The sequence below is a fragment of the Heterocephalus glaber genome, unplaced genomic scaffold, assembly GCF_053883595.1.
Source record: "Heterocephalus glaber isolate CG9 unplaced genomic scaffold, H.glaber_assembly_v1.0 deba00001220, whole genome shotgun sequence".
NCBI lineage: Eukaryota > Metazoa > Chordata > Mammalia > Rodentia > Bathyergidae > Heterocephalus > Heterocephalus glaber.
The window spans coordinates 12,848-36,036 of NW_028258216.1; the positions used below are offsets into that span (position 1 = coordinate 12,848).

Consider the following 23,189-nt stretch of genomic DNA (forward strand, 5'->3'; position numbering starts at 1 on the left):
CAGAGCCCGTGTCCTAACAGCAAGTCAGCTTATACCTCCCCAGTGATTTAATCACCTTCCAAAAGTCCTGCCTATGACCACATTATTATTAGTCCTGCCTTTGGGGTACATTATTAATATGAACCATAACAGTTACCAGGGATACTGCTTTCTCACAGCCCTCTCCAGTGAAAACTGTCCTTTCCTTTCATACCCTGTACCTCAGGGTCAGGTGGTGCCACAGTATGCCTCCCCAGTGCACCACTGCAACCTTGTACTTCCTCTCCCTTTCAAAAGAAGCCCTGCATTCCCAGGCTTCTCTGCCCAGCTCTCTTGCCAACAGCTGTCATCTGCAAGTGAACCAAACTCTCTTCTGACATGAAGACGCTGTTGCCCGTCCTACTCCTACCTCATATGAGACTCCACTTTCCCTGTTGCAGAATGAATCCATTGACATTGACCTCCTGTGTTTGGTTTGTTCTATCCCTGTCCTTCCTGCTCTCTCCATATTTATTTCTGTGAGCTCCTCCCTGGCATCTAACAAGTGTCCTCACCTCACTCAGAACTGCATTTTGTGTTTCATGAGGAAAGAGCTCTCTTTACAAGCAAAAACTAGCAATGATGTGTGGGTTTCAAGCCCCAGACTGAGGAATTGGAGGTGTTTTAGGTGATTTTTCACTTCTTGGGTGGAGATGGCGACAGCCCATAGACTTCCATGCACATTACAGGATAGGAAAGCTACAGCGGACTCAGCTGTTGCCTGTGTATTCTCTGAGGGCAAACTCCAGTTTTGTGAGAGGATGCCTCAGAACCATTTCTAAGGGTGACTCTCTCTCCTGATGGTCTAGGTAGCCTAGTACTAGAAGCCATTCAATCCTATTATGATATTTAGTGCCTGGAGGCCCAGAAGGAATCTTCCAGCCTTTCCAGGACCTTGCCCGCAGGGCCTTGTAGTGCATGCAAACAAAGGATACAGGGCCAAGAAAGCTGGATTCTGAAAAGGGTTCAGAAAGTTGGTAAAACGCAGTGCTGCTGGGCATGGTGGCACAGACATGTAATCCCAGCACTTTGGAAGCTTGGCAAGAGGACTGCCATGATTTCAGGGCTTGCCTGGCCTACATTAGTATGTTCAAGGTGAGCCCGACTACATAGCAAGTCTCTGTGTAAAAAACAAAAATGCAGTGCTACCTGGGTTCCTAATATGGCCATTCATGCCATCATTCTGAATAAAAGAGCACTGGTTAGCAAAGAGTGGTCTCCTCACAGGTGTGATGGGCATGTCTGACATTATTCTTAAGACTTGGAGGTCCATCAGTCTCTCTACCATGCCACTAAAGCTGAGAATTCTGTGAGCCTTCTTCCCAGTCTTTGCAAAGAAGCCACTTGTTTCTGCTTGTCAGTTTCCTTTCCTTTCCTCTCTCCCCCTCCTCTCCCCTTTGTTTCTTGCAGTTTCTAGGTGATGCCTAGATGGGGCGGGCAAGATGCTCTCCCACTGGACTCAAGTGTGGTGCTTAGAACAAAGGAATGAAATGGTGAAAGGGGCCTTTTAGAGGATTTGGGCTGCTGGATGCTTTCTTGTTTGTTTAGAGGACAGTGGGCTATGTTTGCCTCTGTGGTGCCTTGTCCTCTTCAAGGTGGATTGAGACACAGGGTCATCTCCCAGCCAAAGGCCCCAGGCATCTTCAGCTCAGCAGACTGTGGCAAGACTTTATTCCTAGGAACAGGATGGAGGGAGGGAGAGCATCTGAGGGCCATATCAACAGAACATCCTGACGGGGGGATGTACCTCGACTGGCGGTGGCTTTCCTGTCCCTCCGGCAGACCCTGACCAGGGCACTGCCATTTGCCCCTGGCCACGGGGAGGTAGCAGGGCTGCCATCCAGTCCTGGATCATCATTCCCATCTTCACCCACAGCTCCCCTACTCACACAGCACCCCTCTACCCCAGCCTCCCTCTCCAGGAGGCACAACGGGATGACAATGACCACCTTAGCCCCAGGGAGTGGCTTGGATGTGACTTGAGGTTGGGGACTGGCAAAGGTCTACATCCCCATCTTTGTGTCCCGAAGGCTGGACCACGTATGTGATGGGGAACGGGATGGGCAGGGATGGGCTTGGCCCAGCAGCACTCTCCTCCCTGCTAGGGCTCGGTGACAGTGCATGGCTCAGCAGAGTGCCCCATGGGTGGTGGTGTCCCGCTGGGCATGGTGGGGTCTTCCTGGTCCATTGGGCAGGCTCAGCGGGACCATGCCTGTGTTCAAAAGCCTCCCAGTGGTGTCCAGGAGGAAACCCCAAGCGGTCTGCAGAGCCTGCTTGCTGCACCCGTTACAGAGCTGGGTCTCCTGAGGACTCAGCATCTCTATGGCTAAAAGAGTCTCTGGGACGCGGGGCTGGGCCAGTCTGGAGGGCACCAGACACCTTGGAATCCGTTGGTGTAAAGGCACAGGAGTGACCCCTGAGCTCCTGGGAGGAGCTGCGTGAGGGGCCCCGGTAGCCTTGATTCACCAAAGACGTCTCCAGGAGAGAAGTCCATTTTGGGGGAGGGCCTGTCTGCGCAGGTGGCACGGGCCTGGCGAGGTGGATTGTGGGTAGAAAGGGGCGGGGCTTCGCGTGGCGCCTCCTTCAGGCAAAGGAGCCTGTGGGGAGTTGAGGTGGTTGGCTCTGAGGTGAAGAGGCGGACAGCCATGCAGGCCCCTGACGGTGGTGCGGGTGGTGGGCAAGGCCAGGAAGATGACCAGGGTGACTCCAGAATCTCCGACAGCCAAGGCACCTCAGCAAACGTGGCTGTGGACCAGGGCATAGACCTCGGAACCATTTTGCTGATTGTGTTGGTATCTTTCGGCCAGGGGTCCAGTGGGCAGCCTATGCTGGTGGTCAGTAGGATAGGGGCACACCTGCATGAAATGTATCCTTTGGGATGTGGCCTTTGGGGCCAGGGGCCTCGGGGACATCAGGGAGGCAAGGCGAGGCGAGGCAAGGCGGCAAGGGCGGGGCGGGCAGGAATTTAGAGAGGGGAGTGGCTTGGGGGTGGAGAGGAGAGGCTGAAGCCAGAGACTCTGGAATGGAACGGAACGCGCAACGCAACGCAATGCAACGCAACGCAACGCAACGCAACGCGGGATGGGGCCAAAGGGGCCAAAGGGAGAGAGAAAAGCCGGTGGCGAGGAAAAACGGAGGAGCTGGGGCCTTAAGGTTCCACCGCGCCCATAAGGCCTTAAGGTTTCAGTCCGCGGAGGCGGACAGGGAGGGTGACCCCTGAAGGTGCCTGGTGGGGCGCTGGGGCAGCCTGAGAGAGCCCGGGGAAGGCGGCTGGGAGGTCCGGGAGGACTGGCGCACCCACTCAGTACAGGACTGTGCCTTAACTGTTTCTCCCTCAGCAACCTCAGGGTGCCTTTCCTGTGTCCCATGGAGGCAGAGGTCACCCGAAGAACCCTGGCTCCGTTCCAGGACTCGCCGGAGATTCACAGGGAGCTCATCGTGGATGGCCGCTTCATGATGGTGTCAGTCCCACATGGGGCTGGGGTTCCAGGGAGGGTGCTCAGAGGGGCGTTTTGAGGGAGACAGGGAGGCTCCTAAGAGTTCTGTCTGGGGCCAGGGACTTAGCTCAGTGGCGCCATGCCGGCCTGGCAAGCGCAAGGTCCCGAGTTCGACCCCCGGTACTAAAAAAACAAAAGTTAAGTCTAACTGGAGTGTGTGGGGACTCTGACCATCCACTTAACTTTCACTTTCTCTTCCATTTAGGAGATGGGTTTCTCAAGACCCTGACTCTTTGCTGAGAGCGTTCACCTCCTTCATTGAAGACCTTTTTGTCCTCTTCAATGTCATGCAGGTCTTGAGGCCCCTGCTTACCTCCATGTCTCAGTAGGAAAAAGGGACTGAAGCCCGTGTGTCCCGTGCCAGACAATGCATCCGTCCGTAGGGCTTGTTTACTGAATTACCTGACATATTAATCTTAGGCCCTGTTTTTAACCCTTTAGTAGTTATTGGGTTCTCAGGCCTGCTTGTTTTGTTTCCCTGTTGCTGGAGGGTACAATTAAATGTTTGTCACTGCAGAAAATAAAGCTGAGCAATGATTCCATGCTTGAGTTATTGTTGTCTGTGTTTTTTTTTCACCTACAGCATTTCCCTTATTTTCTAGCTTTTGTTCTCTGAGGACAGATGGCAGCATCTCACAGGGGGCACCTATCTACAGGCTGACAGAGAGGTGGAGTTAGTAAATATAACAAACAGGCGGCTAGAAACAGCAAGGCTGACATAAGCCTTCGCATCTGGAGGGCGTGAGGTCAAGAGGGCAGCGATTTTGTGCTGCTGGGGTGGGGGCTTTGGTCTTGTCACCCGCTCCCCCTCCAGGGCCCAACGCAAGACCCTAAGGAAGGGATTCCAGGTGTGACTGAGGGGACCGTGGCCCAGCGACCGCCCCCAGGGGCCTCCTCCATGACACCCCTCAGGAGGGTCAGATCCCTGGGGCCCAGAATGGAGCCAGCCACTACTCTTGATGGGAGGGTGGCTCGGGACCAAGTAACCCCGTCCTCACGGATTCTGTCACCATCAGCTGATGCTGGACTTGATTGGGAATGTTTATCACTTGTTTTTGTTTTGTTTTTTGGTGGTACCAGGGATCGAACTCCGGACCTTGCGCTTGCGAGGCAGGTGCCGGCACCACTGAGCTAAATCCCTAGCCACCGATGCTGGACTTGAGCTGATGATCTGCTCCAATTCTGGCCCAACTTGTGTTCCCAACGCGAGCCGAGGAGAGCGGTGAGGAGCTGGGGGAGAAGTCCCCCTGGAGCTGGACTTGAGAGGAGGGCTCGTTTCCTCCTGCACCAAGCTCCCCGGCCCCAGCGGAGATCTTCTTTCCCACACGGCTCAGGTCCACTCTCCCCCAGAGCCCCTTCCAACCTCATGGTTCCAATCTCTCTCCTCTGAAAAATGTTGTAAAATCTTCTGCACCCAAACAGCAATCCGAACGAGAGGTTTTAAAGGAATAATGACATTTACTTGGGAATGGAATGGCATTGCCACAGCAATATGGAAGCCATAATAAACTATGAGTGCAGCTGAGGAGGTGAGGCAAGGGGGAGTTTTTAAGGCCAAAAATGGGGAGGATTTCATCCCGTAGTTTGAGACACAATGATTAATCCTTGGACACAAGCCTTAATCACAAGGTGACACCTGTTTGAAAAGACAGCCGTAGGGTGAATGTCCTTGTGGAAGTGTTTCTTTGTTCTACCAGGTGATAGTGGGTTTTGTGCAAAGTTGAGAAGTTGTGATGGTTACTCTCAGACAAACGTGCAGGACAACCTTTCTGTCATACCTGCCTGCTTTCCTCACTTTTTGTCCGAGTTATTCTCAGAATTTCACATTATATTTGCATTCAAGGGAAATGTCATCAAGATAAACCTGGATTTTGTGCGGTACCCACTACAAAATCATAAAAGCTGCGACCCACTATAAAATCATAAAAATACCTATTGACAGCTTATGGTAGTACTTTAACATGTTTATCTACTGGAAATTCATTGTGGTGTGAGAAATGACACTGCATCGCTCCCTGAAAGGTTCCTCCAGTCCCAGCGTCATTTATTGAGTAAGTCTTGTTTTTCCCACTGAGTTAAGAATGTCCTGTTTAGCAAGACCCTGCCTCAAAATACAATAGATAAAAGGACAGGGGATGCAGCTCAGTGTGAAGGCCCTGCAATAGGAGAAAACTCCAACACGAGAAAAAAAGAAGTTGTGTTTACCAAAGTTTAAATCCTGGTCGAAGTGATCCTTGCACACCTGTTCTTCATTTAGGCTGAAGGATCGCGTGTGGCTTCCCTGAGGGAACTATCTGACACAAACAGTAAGGAAAGTTGGGGGACTGAGGGAAGACGGGTTGGGAAGGAACTCGGACAGGCAGAGGCAGGGGATTTCTTTAGAAAGGCTAGAAGGGAGACTCACAGAACTCTCAGCCATGGTGGCCTTCTACAGGGCTCCAAGGGCCTCCCAAGGCTTCCAAATAATGCCAGACATGTCCATCCTGACCGTGAGGAAGCCAGTCTTTGCTAATGGGCTGTCTTATGTTCGGATCAGAGGCATGGTGAAGTTAGGGACCCAGGCAGCACTGCAACTTAGTAATTTTCAGAATCCCTTTCTGAGTCAGGTGTCAGTGGGCTCTCCAGACTTGGTATGCACTAAGCAATGCCAAGGGCCAGGTCACGGAAAGGCCAGAAGGTTCTTTCTGGTCCTGTAGCCAGTAACTTCACGATAGGACTGGGTGGCTCCCAGGCTCTAGGCGACCCAGACCTTCAGGAGTGACCCTCGGCGGTCCCGTCTGGCAGAAGTAGAGAAATGATGCGTGATGTCACTAGATGACAAATAGAAGCAACACAATTGTAATGACTGTAAGATTAGATGCTCAGTCTAATGTCCACGAGGCTAATTCCTCTGAATATGCAATAACTCTTCATCATGCTATGTGAGATGTAAAAGCAAGTAATTTTCCTAAAATAAATATACAACTGTTGAATGATCAGCCTGAATCAGGTAGTATTTAAAATTCTTTCTTTCTTTCTTTCTTTCCTTCCTTCCTTCCTTCTTTTTTCTTTCTTTCTTTCTTCTTTCTTGATTGCCTGCCTGCCCGCTTGCTTGCTTTCTTTCTTTCTTTCTTTCTTTCTTTTTCTTTTTTGAGGTTTTACATTTGTTAAAGATATGAAAGGAAAAGAAACATGCTTTGCAGAGTGAGTTTGGGCCAACTAAAAGTAGGAAAAGAAGTACACTCTGTAGTGTGAGAGTAGGCCAGTGTGAAAGCTAAAATTCTTTCTGTGCTCACTTAATCCTCACAATCAGCACAGAAGGTTGTCATGTGTCCCCTTCCAGATGACAGAATGGAAGCATAAAGACACTAGTGAGTAGAATAAAGATACGCCATGTACAGGAACCTAATAACCTCAATGAATGTAAACATTATATGCAATAACATGAGCTAAGGTTAGCAATACCAGCAAGAATGAAAATCTGGATAGGGCAAGGAGGGACGGGGGACAGAAGGACGAGGGAAGGGGAAAGAAATTAAAGAAACAAACAAGCTGTAGTGTGTACATGAACACACTCCCCAAGACGATTGTATACTGCATGCACTGCAAGAATGTACTAATAAAATAAAAGTTATAAAAGTAGACGTTAGAAGAATAACCAGATGTAGTTTTGTACGTACAAAAGCGAGTTTCTATGCTTTTACTGTATTTTTTTATTAAAGAGTTTCACCTAAATTAGTATAGTCTACAGATCAATCTGAGGAAAAGCAACATTTAATATACATAAATCGGGGTGTTTACTGTTGAAGTGGAGACGAATGGGAACAAGAGGTAACCGTGTGTTGTCAGACACATGTTGTTTCTCCACATTTTTTTCTATTTTTAAAGAATTGTGAAAAAATTTAACAAATTATGAGCTAGGCATGGTGATGCCTGTCTATAATTCTAGCCCCCTGGGAGGCTGACACAGGGGGACTGCGAGTGAGAGCTTGTTTTAGTTACTGTTCTCATTGATGAGACAAATATCCAGCACCCACAAGGTAAGGGAGGAAGGGTTTATCTAGCTCACAGTTTGTAGAGGTTTCAGTCCATAGCTGGCTGGCTCTAAGGCAGGGTGGCTTGGCAGAGAGGCATTGAAGTAGAGAAACAGACCGTGGCATGGCGGGGCGGGCGGAAGGCAGCAAGCAGCAGGGGCAGCAAGCCTGCCTTCTTTCTGTCCCTTTTATCCCTGCAAGGCTACCTGCCTTTTGAGTGCTGCCACCCACATCCTGGGTGGGGCGCCCTTAATCCCAGCATCACACACCCTAATCCAGCCACCTTTGAAACTCCAGCTATGACTGCATGAGGCTTTGGGGGGACATCTAGGTACAAGCCATAACAGAGCTCAACCCGGGCAACCTAGCTACTTAAGAAAACCTTGTCTCAAAGTTTAAAAATTAAAAAGTGGCTAGGGATGTAGCTCAGTGCAAAGGTTCAGGGTTCAATCCTCACTTCCACACACACACACAAATGAATCATCATACAATATCAGTATTAAAACAGTATTCTCAAATATAGTTTTATTGATTTGAGAACCTCCCTTTCTTTACTCTTTTCTATGTTGGAACATATTTTCACCAGAAAGGTGAGTTTACCCCAATAATTGTCTGTAAAGCACAATCAAGTCATTGTATGAGTAGCTCCCTGGTGTAAAAAGGAACCCATTCCTTTAAGACTCTTCACTGGGACTAGTTCCCCCACTGGTCTTGGGATAGGGAAAATGAATCAAGAAGACTGAAAAATTACCAGTGACCCCAACTCCCAACTTAAGTGACCCAACCTTGCCTAGGCATGCCTCTCCTAGCCTCAGAAGCTATATTTAACTGGTATGTCAACAGCAACTCCTTAGAATAGGACTTAGGAAAATAATGTTAACTTCGTGGGGTTGCCAGTAACTGCTTTTCGCTTAATCTTCATCTGTTGCTTTTGTCCTTATCACACTTATTCTTGGTTTCCACATTCTGAATTTGATTTTGACACCTATTTGCTGTCTCTGTATTGGAAACTAGTCAGACTACTTTCTGAATGCTAAGGTGGGATCGCTTCTTTCTCAGGTGACTCCCTTCCTGGTATAATGACTTCCCACTCTCAGAAAATGATGTACAAAGGATTACACTCCTGCAATCTCAGCACTTGGGAGACTGAGGCATGAGGATCGCCCTGAGTTTGAGGCCAGGCTGGGCTACATAGTGAGACCCTGTCTCAAAAAAAAACCAAAAACAAAAACAAAAAATATTTGATGATAGCCATTTGTACCATATGTAGAACATTTGCTCCGCAAGCACTTTATCTTATTTTTCCCATTTAATTATATAATAAGAGTATGCTCTTTCTTAAAGTGAAATCACTAAAATTATTTGAGCAGGTGACTTTATGTAGTATAGAGTCTTTACTAACATGTAGACAATTGTTGGGTTTTGCTATTGAAAAGCAATTATAAGAAATTCTGTTTTTGTTGCCATTATTATTCTTATTGTTAATATTATTATTGGGTTTTTGGGTGGCCTTGAACTCACTATGTAGCCCAGGCTGGACTTGAATTCTCAAGGATCCTCCTGCCTCAGCCTGCCAAGCATAACAGGCTTGTGCCACCATGCCCGGGTTGTTGTCATTATTTAAACAACATCATCAACAACAACAAAAAGACCTCAGCGAAGTGTTTCAAAGTTCCACAGGAAGAAGGAAGCAGAGCCAGGGTTTTAGGGACTCTAGTTTCTGTTCCCTTCTGGTATTTTTCTCCATGTCATGCTTCAGAGAAATTCGTGAAGTTCCTTTCTCCTTGCTGGATGTTGACAGGATCACGAATCCAGAGAATCTGGCAGATAAAGCCACCTACCAAAGAACGATTCAGTTTCTAGGGAGTTCCCTCCGGGCTCCGAAAGGGTTGGCTGTGGGCTCAGACCCTTGCATCCAGAGCAAGACAGGGGAGGAAAGCTCCGCCACAGAGCCCCCTCCCCAGGCCCACCCAGTCCTTCCTCCAGAGGCCGGAAGTCTTGGCCCTGACTCCAGCTTGGCTGGAAACCGCCCACCACCCGCTGCCCAGTGGCTTGGGCGCCTGAGCTGCAGTGAGCCCTAATGAGCCTCTTATTGACAACTGCCCGCCGCCACCGCCAGCCTACGTCCCTTGCCTGGGCCTGTCCCGTGGTGGCACCTCTCAGCAGTGGCCACAGGATGAAAGAGGGCGTGTCCAAAACCGGCAGCAGGGGCATCTCCCTGGCCCAACAGGTTGTGAGCAGCTGAAGATGGAGGCCTGCATAGACAGGGTGATGGGTCGCAGGCCTCTGTGGACCTGCTGGGTACTCTGAAGCCTCGGGACTGGAGGATCCCTTCATCGTCTCTGTGCCGGCGCCACAGAACCCTTTCCCAGAGAAGTTCTTCTGTACCATCCTTTGGGGCCTTCGGTGATGGACAGCCTCCTTTTCTGCCCATCCCCCAAACACCGCGCATGCTCTTAGACACAGGGATCACCGCCCACCCCCACCTCATCCGACTCACCGCGGCTGGGCTCCGCTCATTTATTTTTTCATTGTATTTTTGGTGATATTTAATTTTCTCTTTTTTCAGGGATCGAACTCAGGACCTTGAGCTTGCGAGGCAGACGTGGTACCGTTGAGCTAAATCCCCAGCCCTCTTTTTTCATTTTATATGTTACTTTCATTCATAGCAAAGAAAGATAGACATTTTTATAGCCAAATAACAAATGAGCCATGTAAAAATAAGTATGGATTTAAGGGTTTGCAATTTTTAATCATCAATTCTCAAGTTCAAATGCATCAAGTTAACGAATGTCAGTAATTTATTGAAATGTCACCTAATTTATTGACATGAAAAATTGTGCCCAATTAGACCCATTGACTCCACATCCAATGAGAGCTTGGGGACCAGTGGAAATGTGTAGGTACCTTCCGCCTCCTCCGGGGGGCAGCAGCTGTGGCACTTTGCCTGGGTGATATTTCCATTACCCTATGAAAAAGGAGCAGCTGGCAGGATGGGAACAGCATGAGGCCCTCTGGGCTGCTACCCTGCAGGGACAGACAGGAGTGCCCCAGCTTGAGAATCACCACCCACTGATCTGAGCCTCCAAGTGTTGACCCGTTTGACCCTCCCACAACAGGTCCATGAGCGTAGGCCTGCTTTGCAGAGAGGGTAATGGAGGCACAGGGAAAGCAAGTGGTTTGCCCAAGGTTACACAGAGTAAGTAGGAAAGCAGGAGGACTTCAGTGCAGGCTGGCAGCCTCTAGATGCCCCAGGCGCATTAGCACTTGCATTCCTAGAGGAACCCTGCCTACACCACACTCCTGCCACACTGGTGAAATCATGGGTCAGAGGGCTCTGCGTCTGAGCTTGTTCTGTTCCATCTGTTCGGAAACTGCCTCTCCTCTGGCTCTGGCAGAGGCTTGCTGTGTGCTACAGCGCAAACCATCGTGTGCCTGAGCTGTTTCAACCTGAAAACTGAGGACAACGGTAATTATTCCTCCTGCCTTTCTGTCTGGAAGGAATTTGAGAGAAGCTCTGGTTTTGATTCAAAGCCAGCACATCTAGGGAAGAATTGTGACTTCCAGGATAGCCGTGGTTCAGTTGGATGAAGAATATAAACTTGCCTATGAAGAGGTAAATATAATTTTCAGATCAGCTAATGACCTGCTGCCCTGGTACATGGTTTTACCCCGCACCGTGCCTTGCTGCTTTGGCTGGAAGCATCATGAATGCATGCGTTCATGGGACCTCACTGATGAGACCAGTGCAGTCAGGGAGCTGTGTGCTCTGACTGCAGCAGAACCGCGTGGTGCCTGAGCTGATTCGACTCCCAGTCCTTCCGTGGCTCGGGTTGAGACTGGGGTCTCTTTATCCTGTGGTCCGCGTCATTGTCTGTAACCTGCTAACACAAAGCACAGTCCATCAAAGCACACCAGAGAAGTCAAGAAAGTGGAACAATGCATGTAGTGGCACAGTCAGGTCAAGAGAAAAATGTGCTTTTCATCTTCCACCAGACTGTTTCCCTGTTTGTTTTTGCTTTTCCTCTCCCTCTGTATTCTGTCTCTCTTTTCTCTTTTCTCTCTCCCTCCTTCTCCCTCTTCCCTGGCTGCTTCCTTCCAGAGCTCAAGCATTTGTTGCCGGTCAAGGCAAGTTCACGGGCATGGCCTGTGTTACATTGATCAGCGAGGTCGAGTGAAGTGAACCCCACTGGCATCATGGACGGCCTGCATTTACCAGTTATCATTGCATGTTTTCATCTCGGTATTCAGCATTCTCCCTCCCTCTCTCCAATGGGACATCACTCTGGCATAACGATTTAGTGCAATGTAATGCCCAATGTGGAAGCTGAAACAGGGAGGTGTCCCTGTCCTTCAGACACCCCCTTTCCAGCTTTATACCCTCCAGTGAGTGACCAGGGTCCTGGGCAGGCTACTTGCACCTCCTTCTTGGTGCTGTGAGCCTGGAGCAGGTGACAAAGAAATGAAGGATGCTGAGAACCATTGTGTGGAAGCTGCAGTGGCCCAGGGGTGGCCCCACCCAGCAGGGGGGGCATTTAAGGCTGGCTGGCCGCAGGGATGCTGTGTCTGCTGGTAATAGTGTCCAGGGATGGCAAAGTGCTGTGAACACCATTCTGGCTCCATTGCATGGCCCCAGCGAGCTGGCTGCCCCCATCCATCTTCCTACAGCTCCCTTCTAGCTCTCTATTGATTCTTTGCCTTATGAGCTCCACCCAGTACATTCTTTGTTCTTCCATGAAATAGCCTGAGTTGGGTGGAGATGCCAAGTGACCCAACAGTTCCACCCTAAATGTGTACCCTACAGAAATATGCCCATGTATTCTTCAAAAGGAATATGCTAGAGTGTTCATAGCTACACTGTCCATAATATCCCTAACCGAGAAAGTACCCAAAGGCCCATGGAGCAGGAATAAACAACTTAGGGACAGTCATAGAATGGAATACTATCCAGCAAAGGCAATGAACAGTCTGCACCTCCCTCTTGACAGGGCACCCCAAACCTCATGTGGGGTGAGGTGAGGCAAGTGTGCACCAAGCGGTTACAAGTAGGGACCCAAGTTACTCCTAAGGGGACGGTAACCCAAAGGGAGGTATGGCACAGCTTCCAGAATGTTCTGTTTCTTGATCTTGCTGCCCATCACTCAGCGTGTTCTAATTGTGGAAATTGGGCTGGGGATTTAGCTCAGTGGTTCCGTCGCCTGCCTCGAAAGCAGAAGGACCCGAGTTCGATCCCTGGCACTAAAAAAAAAAAAAAAAAAAAAAATTGTGGAAATTCTCCCAGCTGTACACTTTGGTTTGGGTGCTCATCTGTATGTATGTTGTACTTCAATTGAAAGTTGAGTTTTGTGGCTAGCAAAAAACAAAGCTAAACAAAATAAATCCATCTAATGTCTCTGCAGAAGAGCAAGCAGAGTATTTGCTCGTCTCATACGTTTGTGGGTGAACTGGCTGCAGAAGCGGGAGCCCCAGGCTGAGTGTATACTGAAGATATGACACCGCTTTGTGTGCTTCATAACCACATGTGGACCATGTAGAGAAAGTTGAAAATCCAAACCTTTAGTAACAGAAACCGGGAAAAATAAAAGAAAGGTGCAGGAGACATGGTGGCTCGAGGTTAAATTCTCCATTCAATTACTAACCTACGAATGGTCAGATATTTACACAGGAAAATTGTGTTGTCCCCAATTTAAATGAAACCTGATTTTTTTTCTGAGAGAGAAGGTCTCACTGTTAGTTCAGACTGCCCTTGAACTCACTATGCAGCCTAGGCTGGTTTTGAACTTGCAGTGACCCTCCCGCCCCAGCCTCTCAAATGCTAGGATTACAAGTGTGTGGCATCACACCCTGTGAATCATTATTGTTTATATGTCTCAAATCATACAAGATGAAGAAAATATGACTGAAAACTTCCCGAAGTTGAATATGCAAATGTCATGAAAACTATCACAGTTCCCTATGGATGCTTCTTTCTTTTACTGCTAGCCACCATATTTAAGTATTTTCAGCTTAATATTACTATGGAAATTACATTTGTGATAGAGCTCAGTTCCATAGCTCCCAGTGGTCTCTCACAGTGGCCCCCAGCGTATCCTTGGCAACTCCATCCTGGGGCAGAGGTCTCAGGACTGCTCCTTCCAGCAGGCCCTGAGAACACACATGGACTGTCATGAAAATCCTTTTGAGGCAAAACAATTTTTCAAAGCCGGAGATCACTTGATGTGTTTCAAGCTCTTTGACTTCCCGGATTTGTCTCTGCCTTACCTGTGCCACCATGGCTTCGGCTGGTCTTCAGGCTTGGTCTTTCCGGGCAAATTCTCTTGTTTTCAAGAATGCAGAGCCTGAGTTGCCATTCTCTGACCACAGACCGCTGTCTTCACACTTCTGATATCTCTTCACTCCCATAGAACTGGATCATATATTTATCCTCAATGCCTATTCTTTCCCTTGCCTTATTTTTCCAGGTCGGTGCTTCCCTTCTGGCTTCACTGCCTCCCTGCCCAATGAGAGAACTAATGGTCCACCGTGGCGGCAGGGAACATCATCATACAGGCTGCTTAGGAGCTTCACATTCGTAGGAATTTCTGCTATTGCTGTCTAGTCAATGCTTGGCTTGGACTCTCTCACTATTAATCCTGACTGACTGAGTTCCTGTTCCTAGATGGCAGAATGTCACCAAACCCATTCACATGAACCACCACAATTTAGCATCTGAATGGGAGAACTTGGCAAATAGAAGAGGATATTGTACAAACTGTTGAAACCCACACTGGCCCTGAGAAAAATGTGTGAGACTGACACCCGAGGTCATCATTTGGCTCATAGGCGCTTCGAATGAGACTGAGTCACATATTGCAAGCACATACACAGGCAAGATTTTTTTTTTTTTTATTGTGGGGTGTGGCTCAGTGAAAGTTTCTGCTCCTCCGGTGAAGAGAGCCAGCATGGACTGAGAGGGATCAAGCCCAGTTCAATTATATTCTATTATTTGAATAGTTCACTTTTCCCTCTCTGATTTGCAAACGACCTTTCATATACACTGCATTTCTACGTGTTCTCCCCATTATTTCTGGTCTCGGGTTCTATCCATGCACTTACACTCAAAACAAACTTTAGCTTTCAGGACAGCTTCCCCTGTTATAAAGTGACCTTATTAAATTTAAAGAATATTTTCTGAAGACAGCGATTATGGAGTTTAAAGCTCTTCGTAAAATGAGTAGCTTCAGGGGAAGCCGGACCTGGGAGCTGAGCGGTGGCAGCAGTGGGGGTGCTAAAGGCGGAGCTGCTGCAGGGCCCAGTGCGCCGGTGGGCATGAAGGCCCAAGGCTTCGTGGACGCTCTGCACTGGGTCCGGCAGATTGTTGCTAAGACTGATTCGAGTCTCCAGTTGAGGAATTCCACACCTCTAGTGGACGCCTCAGTGTATGCATACGGAGTAGAGAAACGGCCCTTGGATGATGGAGTAGGTAACCTGTTAGCGGCCTCGGTACATCCTAGGGCAGCCACCGCAGAAGAATTCAAAGCGCCCCGTGAAATGGCAAAGGGGGCGAGACCATCAAGGGCATCAACCAGCAGTCAGGAGCGCACGTTGCACTTCAGAGGAACCCGGTCCCAAACCGACCCCAAGCTGTGGATCTTCACCGTCAGTGGCCTCGGTGTCCCTGAGCCTTGGGACAGAGCCCCTTCAGGCAACCGCCCACCGCCCCCCGCCAAAACACCTTTCCTCCGAGAGGTTCGGCTGCTTCCTCAGCCTCGCAGCTAAGGAGAACAGAAACCCCCACGGCACCGCCCTGAGTGGCCCCCTGGGCTTCCCGACCCAGGGCTGGGGCAGCACCTGAGGCACCCCAGCCGCCCACACAGCAGGTGCCAAGCCAGCAGACTCCAGCAGGGCCGGGAGGACTACTGCAAAGGGCAGACTCACCCAGGCCTCGCCCACGCTGCTCCTCAGCCCAGCTCCCCGCTGGAGGACAGGGCGGCCTGGGCTGAGCACTCCTTGCAGTGAGGGGCCTTGGGCAGGAGTGAGGGCAGGCGCAGGCCCACAGCCAGGAGCAGGAGGGCCCTGGACACCGCCGGCGCTTCCCCTGGAAATCAGTGTGAAAGGAAACTTGTTTGTAGCAGAGGTTTTTAGATTTGCAAAGCTTTCGATGAAGAACTTTTGTTTTGGTCAGTAAAGCTCTATATTTGGATTAACAGGAAAATTCGGAAAAATTAGTTACTAAAAATTGCTCGTAATTTTTGTTTTACTGTTTGTTATTTCAAACGTGTATGGTCTGGGATTCTTTCGGGGTGATACCTGCAAATTCAGGTGCCAGAATGTGTCTTGGAGCAGCGAAGCAGTGACATTTCAACATGGAGTGTTTTGTATTGTTTTCGTGTCTTTTCAATTACAGCTTTTCTTTTTTCTTCTGTTGTAACAGACAGGAGCTTGGAATTCTTTGTATGTAGCAAATTCTTTTTAAAACATTTTAAACAGTATTTTAATGTTCTTAAATGTGTACTTTTATCAAGAGTTTTACTTTTATTTCTTCTTTCTTGGCTGTCTGGTTTTATTGGATTGTTTGTTTGTTTGTATGTATGTTTGTTTGTTTGTTTGTTTGTTTGAGGCAGGAGCTGGCTATGTAGTTCTGGCTGGCCTTGAACTCACTGTGTAGCCCAGGCTGTTCTCAAACTTGCAGGGATCCTCTAACCTCAGCCTCCAAAGTGCTGGGATCACAGCCATGCGCCACCTGCAGAAACTGAACTATTACGTATTGCAATTAATTATGTGAATTCTGAATTGAGACAATTGTAGTACTGTCCACGAGGGATTGGGAGGGGAAACTTTATAGGGCTTGTATAATTTCTAGAGTTCGGAAAGGGTAAAATAAAAATGTGTTGATGTGCTCAGAATACGTCTCTTTCACGTCTCCACTGCTGGTTACAATTGTGTGTCTAAGACCTCCAAGCTGGTTTTAAAAACAAAACAAAAAAACGCTTTATTTTCTCAGAAATATAAATAGGTATTTTTAATATTAAAAAGAGATCAATATAATTTTTAACAAATACTATGGAACATTACACCATGTAAAAATGTAGCAACTATTTTTTAATTCCAAGGTGTTTTTTTGCTTTATCCTTATAAATATTTTCCTAATATTTGTCAGATTGACTAGATGAATCAATAAATCTAGTATTAATCACAGTATGAATTAAATGATTTTGATATAATAAAGGAACAATAAGATTTCTGATGTTTGCTGTAGTGTGTCTTGAACCGATGACACGTATTTTTAAAGGAAAAATGGCATTGAAGCTATTTTGTCTTGTATTTTTAATTGACGTTTGAGACATTCCATTTGAAATATACTGAAGTTACAGTTTCTGGTTTTTCCTCCTTACTTTCCTTACAATGGTTAAAATGTCTATTAAAAAGGCAAGTGGAGGCCTGGGGATTTAGCTCAGTGGTGCCGCCCCCTGCCTTGAAAACGGAAGGTCTTGAGTTCGATCCCCAGTACCACACACACAAAAAGGCAATTGGAGAATATTAAACAATACAATGAGTAGCTTCAAAAGTGTTGGTCATATTCCTCAGCAACAGCATCATAAAATAATCCAACTACGTAGTAATGCAAAATTCTAGGACTAGCTGGAAACTTGGAAATCATTTAGCCTAATATCCTTATTTTGTGGAAAAACTAGACTCAAAGATTAAGCAATTCACCCAAGCTCATATACGTAATAGTAATAAAGCTAGAAATCAAACCACTTTTTCCTACAACTAAAATTCTGTCAATGACATTTCGAACGGCTTGCTACCAACTAAAAGTCTAGGCTTTTCTGTACTGCGACATGGAAGAGTGATGAGACACTGCAGTAAATTGCATTCGTGGACTTGAGGCTTGGAAGGGGCTTCAGCAAATAAAGCTGCCCTCTGTGAAAGGGAGGAAAGTGTGAGAAGCGACCGAATAAACGCCTGTTAGCGGACACATCTGGATTCACAGCCAGATACTGAAAAATGTACCCCCAAATTCCACCTCGAGTTTCATGGTCCCTCCACTAAATGGTATGTTCCTTTTAAATCTCCTTTAGGAGTTGAGGTTTTTTAGTCATACCCAAACCTCTTCAGTCGAACAGAAGAAAGGAAGTCAAACACGGAGAGAAAAATCAATCTGTAGTTTCAGGATTTTCACAACTATTCTGAGAAATGCATTTCCGAGCTCTGTGGACAGACCTGATCAGCTGTTTCTGAGCTTCACAGGTCCTTAATTTCCCTCAGCAAAAGGGCTGCGTGTGAGAATTCAGGAAAACGGGAAGGAGACGCAAAGCCAGGTTAGAAACTGGCTGCCTTTGCTCTTGTCATTGGGGACTTTTAATCTTCTGAACTTTCCTTCAGTTCCTCCACATGGGTTTTTAACATCTATGAGGCAAAAACAAGCAGACAAATAAACAACAACAAGTCAAAGGGAAATAAACAAAGCAGAGCGACAGGCCTCTAGAAGTCAGGACGCTGCGCAGCTCAGCATCTCCCCTCCATGCTCCTGCACAGGCCGGTGCCAGCCCTTCCTCCTGTCTCCTCAGCCAGCAGCACCTGTGAGGGGTCGGGGGCTGGTTCAGCGTCTGCAGGGCCCCACTCAGAGGCCCTTGGTGGGGCCCTCCCTGGCCCAAGCTAATGCTGCCCCACCCCCACCCCACCACTGTGTCTCCACCCTAGTTTATTTTCTTCATAGCTCTTAATCACCGCCTCAAACTACAGTATTTCTTTGTGTACTTGCTTATCATCTGTCTCCTCTACCAGAAGCAAACTCCACGAGAGCAGGAACTTTGGCTCAGTGGTATTTCCAGCACCCAGCACAGTTCATAGCACTCGGGTGTTCAGTAGATGTTGGTGGAATGAATGAAGAAAGCAGGGAATGACAGATTGAGAACAGACGTTCATGCCTAAAATGGAACTAGTGCAAAATACCAGAGGACTCCTACACATTCCTGCCTAAGATGACAGAAACAGTGACATCATGGGTCACCCTTCCTGCCACTCCCTGCTCCTAAGGTCTCCCCTAGCTCAGAAGGAGCACCTCACATTACAAAGGGAATGCGAGGGGGCAACTCTGGAGGGAGACAAGTTCACAGGTTGCTTGCTTTTTCTCCCTGCTCTTGATTGACACTCAGCCACCTCCTCCCCCACAATTCAAGTTAAAAATATGTGATGCAGTCACAAGAAAATGAGTCTAACATGGAGGCAAAATGACTACCTGAATCCACAAACTAAAAGCTCCAGAGCATATATATTACCTGCCAATGATTTCTCTAAGAAGCCAAGTGGGCAGGTATTATGATGAGTCACCTAAAATTTAGAATCAAATCCAGTGCCATCTAGGAAGGGGTGGGTATTGGAGGATGAGCGGTTAAGTGGGTGCAGAAATAACAGGACAGAAGGAAAGCTATGTCAGGGCAGAGTTATGTGGCTACCTCGGGAATACCAACACATGGTCCTAGCGGGAGCGCTCCATCTTCAAATGCACTGACCAGAGGGAGATAAAGAGGAAGCAAGGGGTGTGAGCTCCCATGTACTTCTAAGGACAGCAGGCAGAAGGCAGCCCAGGAGGCTGGGATTTAGGTAGCATCTCCACTATGGGGACATCTTGCAGGAATCCTGTGACTGGGATGCAAGAGCCTGTCTTGCACACATGCTCAGAGGGCTCCTACATTCAGAATCAAGTTCTGGAACGCACTCGGCATGAATCAGTGAATCAAAAAATTAACCTTACCTAGGCCTCCTCCAAAAGAACGATTTGCTGGTGAGTGCTGTCAATCTTCATTGGGTCGGTACATATGTATCTCCTTCCTAGTGGCACTTACGGGTTTTAAGATTTGTAACTGTTTGCAAAACGCTGCATGTGACTGGTATTTTGAGGTGGTTTCTCTCCTTAGTGTGCACTCTGGCGGATGCAGAGGCTAGAACTCTGACTGAAGTCCTTCTCACACTCGTAGCATTTAGAGGGCTTCTCCTCGGTGTGGATTCTTCCATGCACACAGAAGGTGGAGGTGTACTTGAAGCCTTTCCACACTCTTCACATTTGAAAGGCTTTTCCCTCATGTGGACCCGTTGGTGCATGCAAGGGTCTGAACTATTACTGAAGCCCTTTCCACACTCAATACAGATGTACGCTGTCTCCTATGTGTGGATTTTCTTATGCCTATTAAGTTTTGTTGTAGAGCTGAAAGTATTTCCACAATCACTACATTTACAGGCCTTCTCTCCCTGTGGTATCACTAATGAATAGGAAATTCTGCTATATGACAGAAATCCTCATCACACTTGTCACATTCATCGACTTCTCTGCTGTGTGGGTTTTCTGACGCATAAAAAGGTGTGCTCTTCTCTGAGGACAACTCGCTACACTTAGAGCACTTGTAGCTCATTTATCCTATTTGGTGTTGTGATTTAGAAGAGCAAAGGTCCTTCCAGCTACTGCGGTTACAGGATTGTTACTTCATCAAGTTTCTTCTTGGCCCTGTTGTGCGTCTATCTCAGGCTTGCTCTATTGGGCAGGTTCAAGGTCAGCCTAAGCCTTTCCCTGCTTGTCTTTCTGTGGAAGGATTCTTCGTGCGTAGTATTGTTCACTCAGCGTTATTACTGGTTGTAAAGTAACGTTTACTTCCACATGAATTCCACAAGTCATTATTGCCATAGAACTTCGTTTTCGGTCCTCGGTTTTCAACCTTCCGAGGGATTGCCAAGATGCAAGCCTTTGCGTTTTTAAGCCTCTGGAATCTTCCTCTTGGAGCGTTACCTCCTCGTTCTCCCATCTAGAGAAAGGACTACTCTGTGTCCCCTGATTTCCAGGGTGAGATGGCGCCACCTGGCATCAGTCTCCTGCAGCTGCAGCGTGACAAATCAGGACGCTATTCTGCCTCCCACACACCAGACAAGAAGCCTTTCCAGCAATCTGGTCCTGAGGCTCCGGGACAGGAGAGGCTTGCTCCTGGGAAAATCTGACAAGGACAGTCCGCCGGTCTTCTTTTTTGGTCCCAAGGAAGTAGCTCTCTTCTCTTTCTGAGGGAATTCTCTCTTAGATTTGCAGGTCAAGATGACAGGAGTCAGAGTCCCCAGGATATTCTGGAGGAGGCAGAGGGGGGGCCCACAGCAGCTGCACATTTCCAGGGCAACTCCTGGCCCTTTCTGTGGTCAAACGATGGAGGTGTCCCGTGACAGGAGCTCTGAGCACGGGGTGCGTGGAGTATTCCTCATCACTTGGGCTGAATGCTGCGGGCCTCCTCAACGGAAGGCGTCCAGGTGCGAGGTGTGAGTGCTCCAGGCTGGAGGCTCTGTGTGCCCACCCGCCCTGTCTTCCCTGAACACCTCACACTTCAAAGGTGCACTTCAGAGCCTCCTGCGCGTGCTCAGCACACCCTGCTGTCTCTGGTCTGTTTTTAATCAATAGAAACAGGTCTTTGTTTTTGCTCATGTTTCTAAAGCTGTCCATTGTACATTTTGTCTCAAAAATGAACTTCTTTGTCAGCTGTGAATCACACACATAGAAATTCCTGCGGCATCTTCATTGTGGTTGCACTTGATTCCTGGAGAAGTGACATCTGATAGTACAGAGTCTTCCCATCTGAGTGCATGGCTTCTCTCCTCATGGACTCAGAACTTCGTGTTGATCGGGGCCATTGCTTAACAGCTTTTGACTCCTCTCACCTCCACAGAAACTTTGCAGATTCTTTTGGATCATTTTATGGTTCTTATTGCTTGTGTGAATGGATTTGCCATTATTCTTTCTAGTTGATCTCTATGATCATGTAGTTCTTTTTAATATTGTGAAATTCATGTTGCCATTTTCTTGAAATATCATTCTATTCCATCATTTTCTTGGGCTTTCCAAACAGACAATCATTTTAGAGAATATGAATAACATTTAGTATAAGTAAGAGCTACGAAAGCTAACATCTGGGTTCAGTTTGCAGTTCTGTCACTTAAAAGTTGTGACTGGAAACAGTACCTAATCTTTCTGAGCCTTAGTTTCATTGCCTGTGTGGGCGTGTGTGCACTCACCTGGCACATGCACTAAGAAGTTTGTCAACTGCAAAATGAAGTGCATAACAGTGCTAATATATTTAGAGAATATTGTTTTATGGTTATTGTTAGATGACATAACAGATCTAAAACACGGCAGGATCTGGCCCACTCAAAAATTTGAGTCATTTGTAGGAAAACGGATATACCTTGAGACCATAGTGTTAAAATAAATCACACACACAAGCTCAAATATAGCCTAACTTGCTTTATATGAGAAACCCCAAATATAGATAAAGAGCAAGGTAAAAGATAGAAAATAGGAAATAGGAAATAGATCTTTGCACAAGGGAAAGGGAGCAAAAGATGCAGGACGGTGGAGGGAAAGGAGGAGAAGGGATAAAAAAGAATGCAGATGTCTTATGTACATGTATCAACTCCCCAAGAGGTGTGTAATCATTATGCACTGCAAAAATGTACTAATAAAAAAGTAACTTGAAAAAATATAAATATTACTGATTGCTATTATCAAAGACAAATACATTAAATGTTCTGCACCTCATAGCTCATTTAATTCTCACTCTGTGTCAGTCACTTGCTATTATCAAGACCACTGGTATTCACAGTAGTGATTAGGGACTTGCTGGCACATTGTGAATTCACTGTATGGTTAAGAAAACACCTAAGAATACATGAAGATGATTTCGTTCTAAGAGTTTGGATAGCAGGTGCTTTCAGGGCACAAGGCCAGAGAAGAGAGGCCTCAGAGGGAGAGAACCCTGCCCATCCCCAGTGGGTCACATTCCAGGATTCAGCAGATCTGAGACGAGAGGAGCGTGTGAGGAAAACACCTGGGGCCTGGAAAACGATCCACACCTCAAGACGCTGAAGGGCAAGTTGCCCAGCTCTCCAGGAGAAGAGAGACCTGTGGCCGTCCTCACCCACGGAACTGAGGAGGACAGAAACCCTCGTCCCTCAGGAGGCACCTGCAGTGCCCTCCGGAGGTCCTGCCAGCACTCTGTGGAAACATTTCTCTGCCCTGAGTCCCTGCAGCTCATTCTAAAAGCAAGATTCAGAAAGATCAAACCTTTACCAAGTCACCCAACAACAGCCCGGAACACAGCTCAGGGGTCCCTCTAGCACTTCAGAAGTTCCCAGAGGGCAAGGAAAAGGGCAGATGTGACATCCAACCAGCAACTCCTAGAGATGCAAAGCAGCAAGAAAGAGCAGCCCTTCACGAGGTGAGAAGTCAGTGAACAAAAGGCATTGAGGTAGGAACAGAAAGGAAAAGGGCTGCCTTTATTTGCAAACGTGATCAGCTCTGAAGAAAACCTGACAAATCTAAACTGCTTAGGCATAGTGTGAGCTTAGCATGTTTCAGGACACAACAGATTTCACAGAGTTACTATAAGGCCCTATGCAAATTAAGTGTAAGAGGCTCAATTCTCCCTGTTGAAGAGATTCTTCCTCTTGCTAAAGCATTTACTTGAGAGAACTTGCAAGTTCTTTCTCTGTGGCTGAAAAGGATGCAAATGTTTCTCAACGCTAAAAGAAGGGAAAAGGCCTCTTCCCAATTTGATGACCAAGTAAGATCTTTTCCTAGGACCTAGGAACCATCTCTTTGAAATGGAAGGAGCAGGGAGATCATGGCCCGACCCTTCGTTTTCTGTGG

At 47.5% G+C, this 23,189-nt stretch overlaps 1 protein-coding gene and 1 pseudogene across 1 annotated transcript; both read left to right on the forward strand.

Annotated features, from left to right (window-relative positions):
- The first annotated feature begins 2,582 nt into the window (after positions 1-2,582).
- On the forward strand, positions 2,583-4,040 carry LOC147828219 (EKC/KEOPS complex subunit Lage3-like). The gene is made up of 3 exons (XM_087210805.1): positions 2,583-2,884; positions 3,357-3,479; positions 3,721-4,040. Exons 1-3 carry the CDS (start codon positions 2,664-2,666, stop codon positions 3,842-3,844), a joined length of 468 nt encoding a protein of 155 aa, XP_087066931.1. The 5' UTR covers positions 2,583-2,663; the 3' UTR covers positions 3,845-4,040.
- Positions 4,041-9,704: 5,664 nt separating this feature from the next.
- LOC147828220 (guanine nucleotide-binding protein G(I)/G(S)/G(O) subunit gamma-4 pseudogene) lies at positions 9,705-9,938 on the forward strand (annotated as a pseudogene).
- Positions 9,939-23,189: the final 13,251 nt, after the last annotated feature.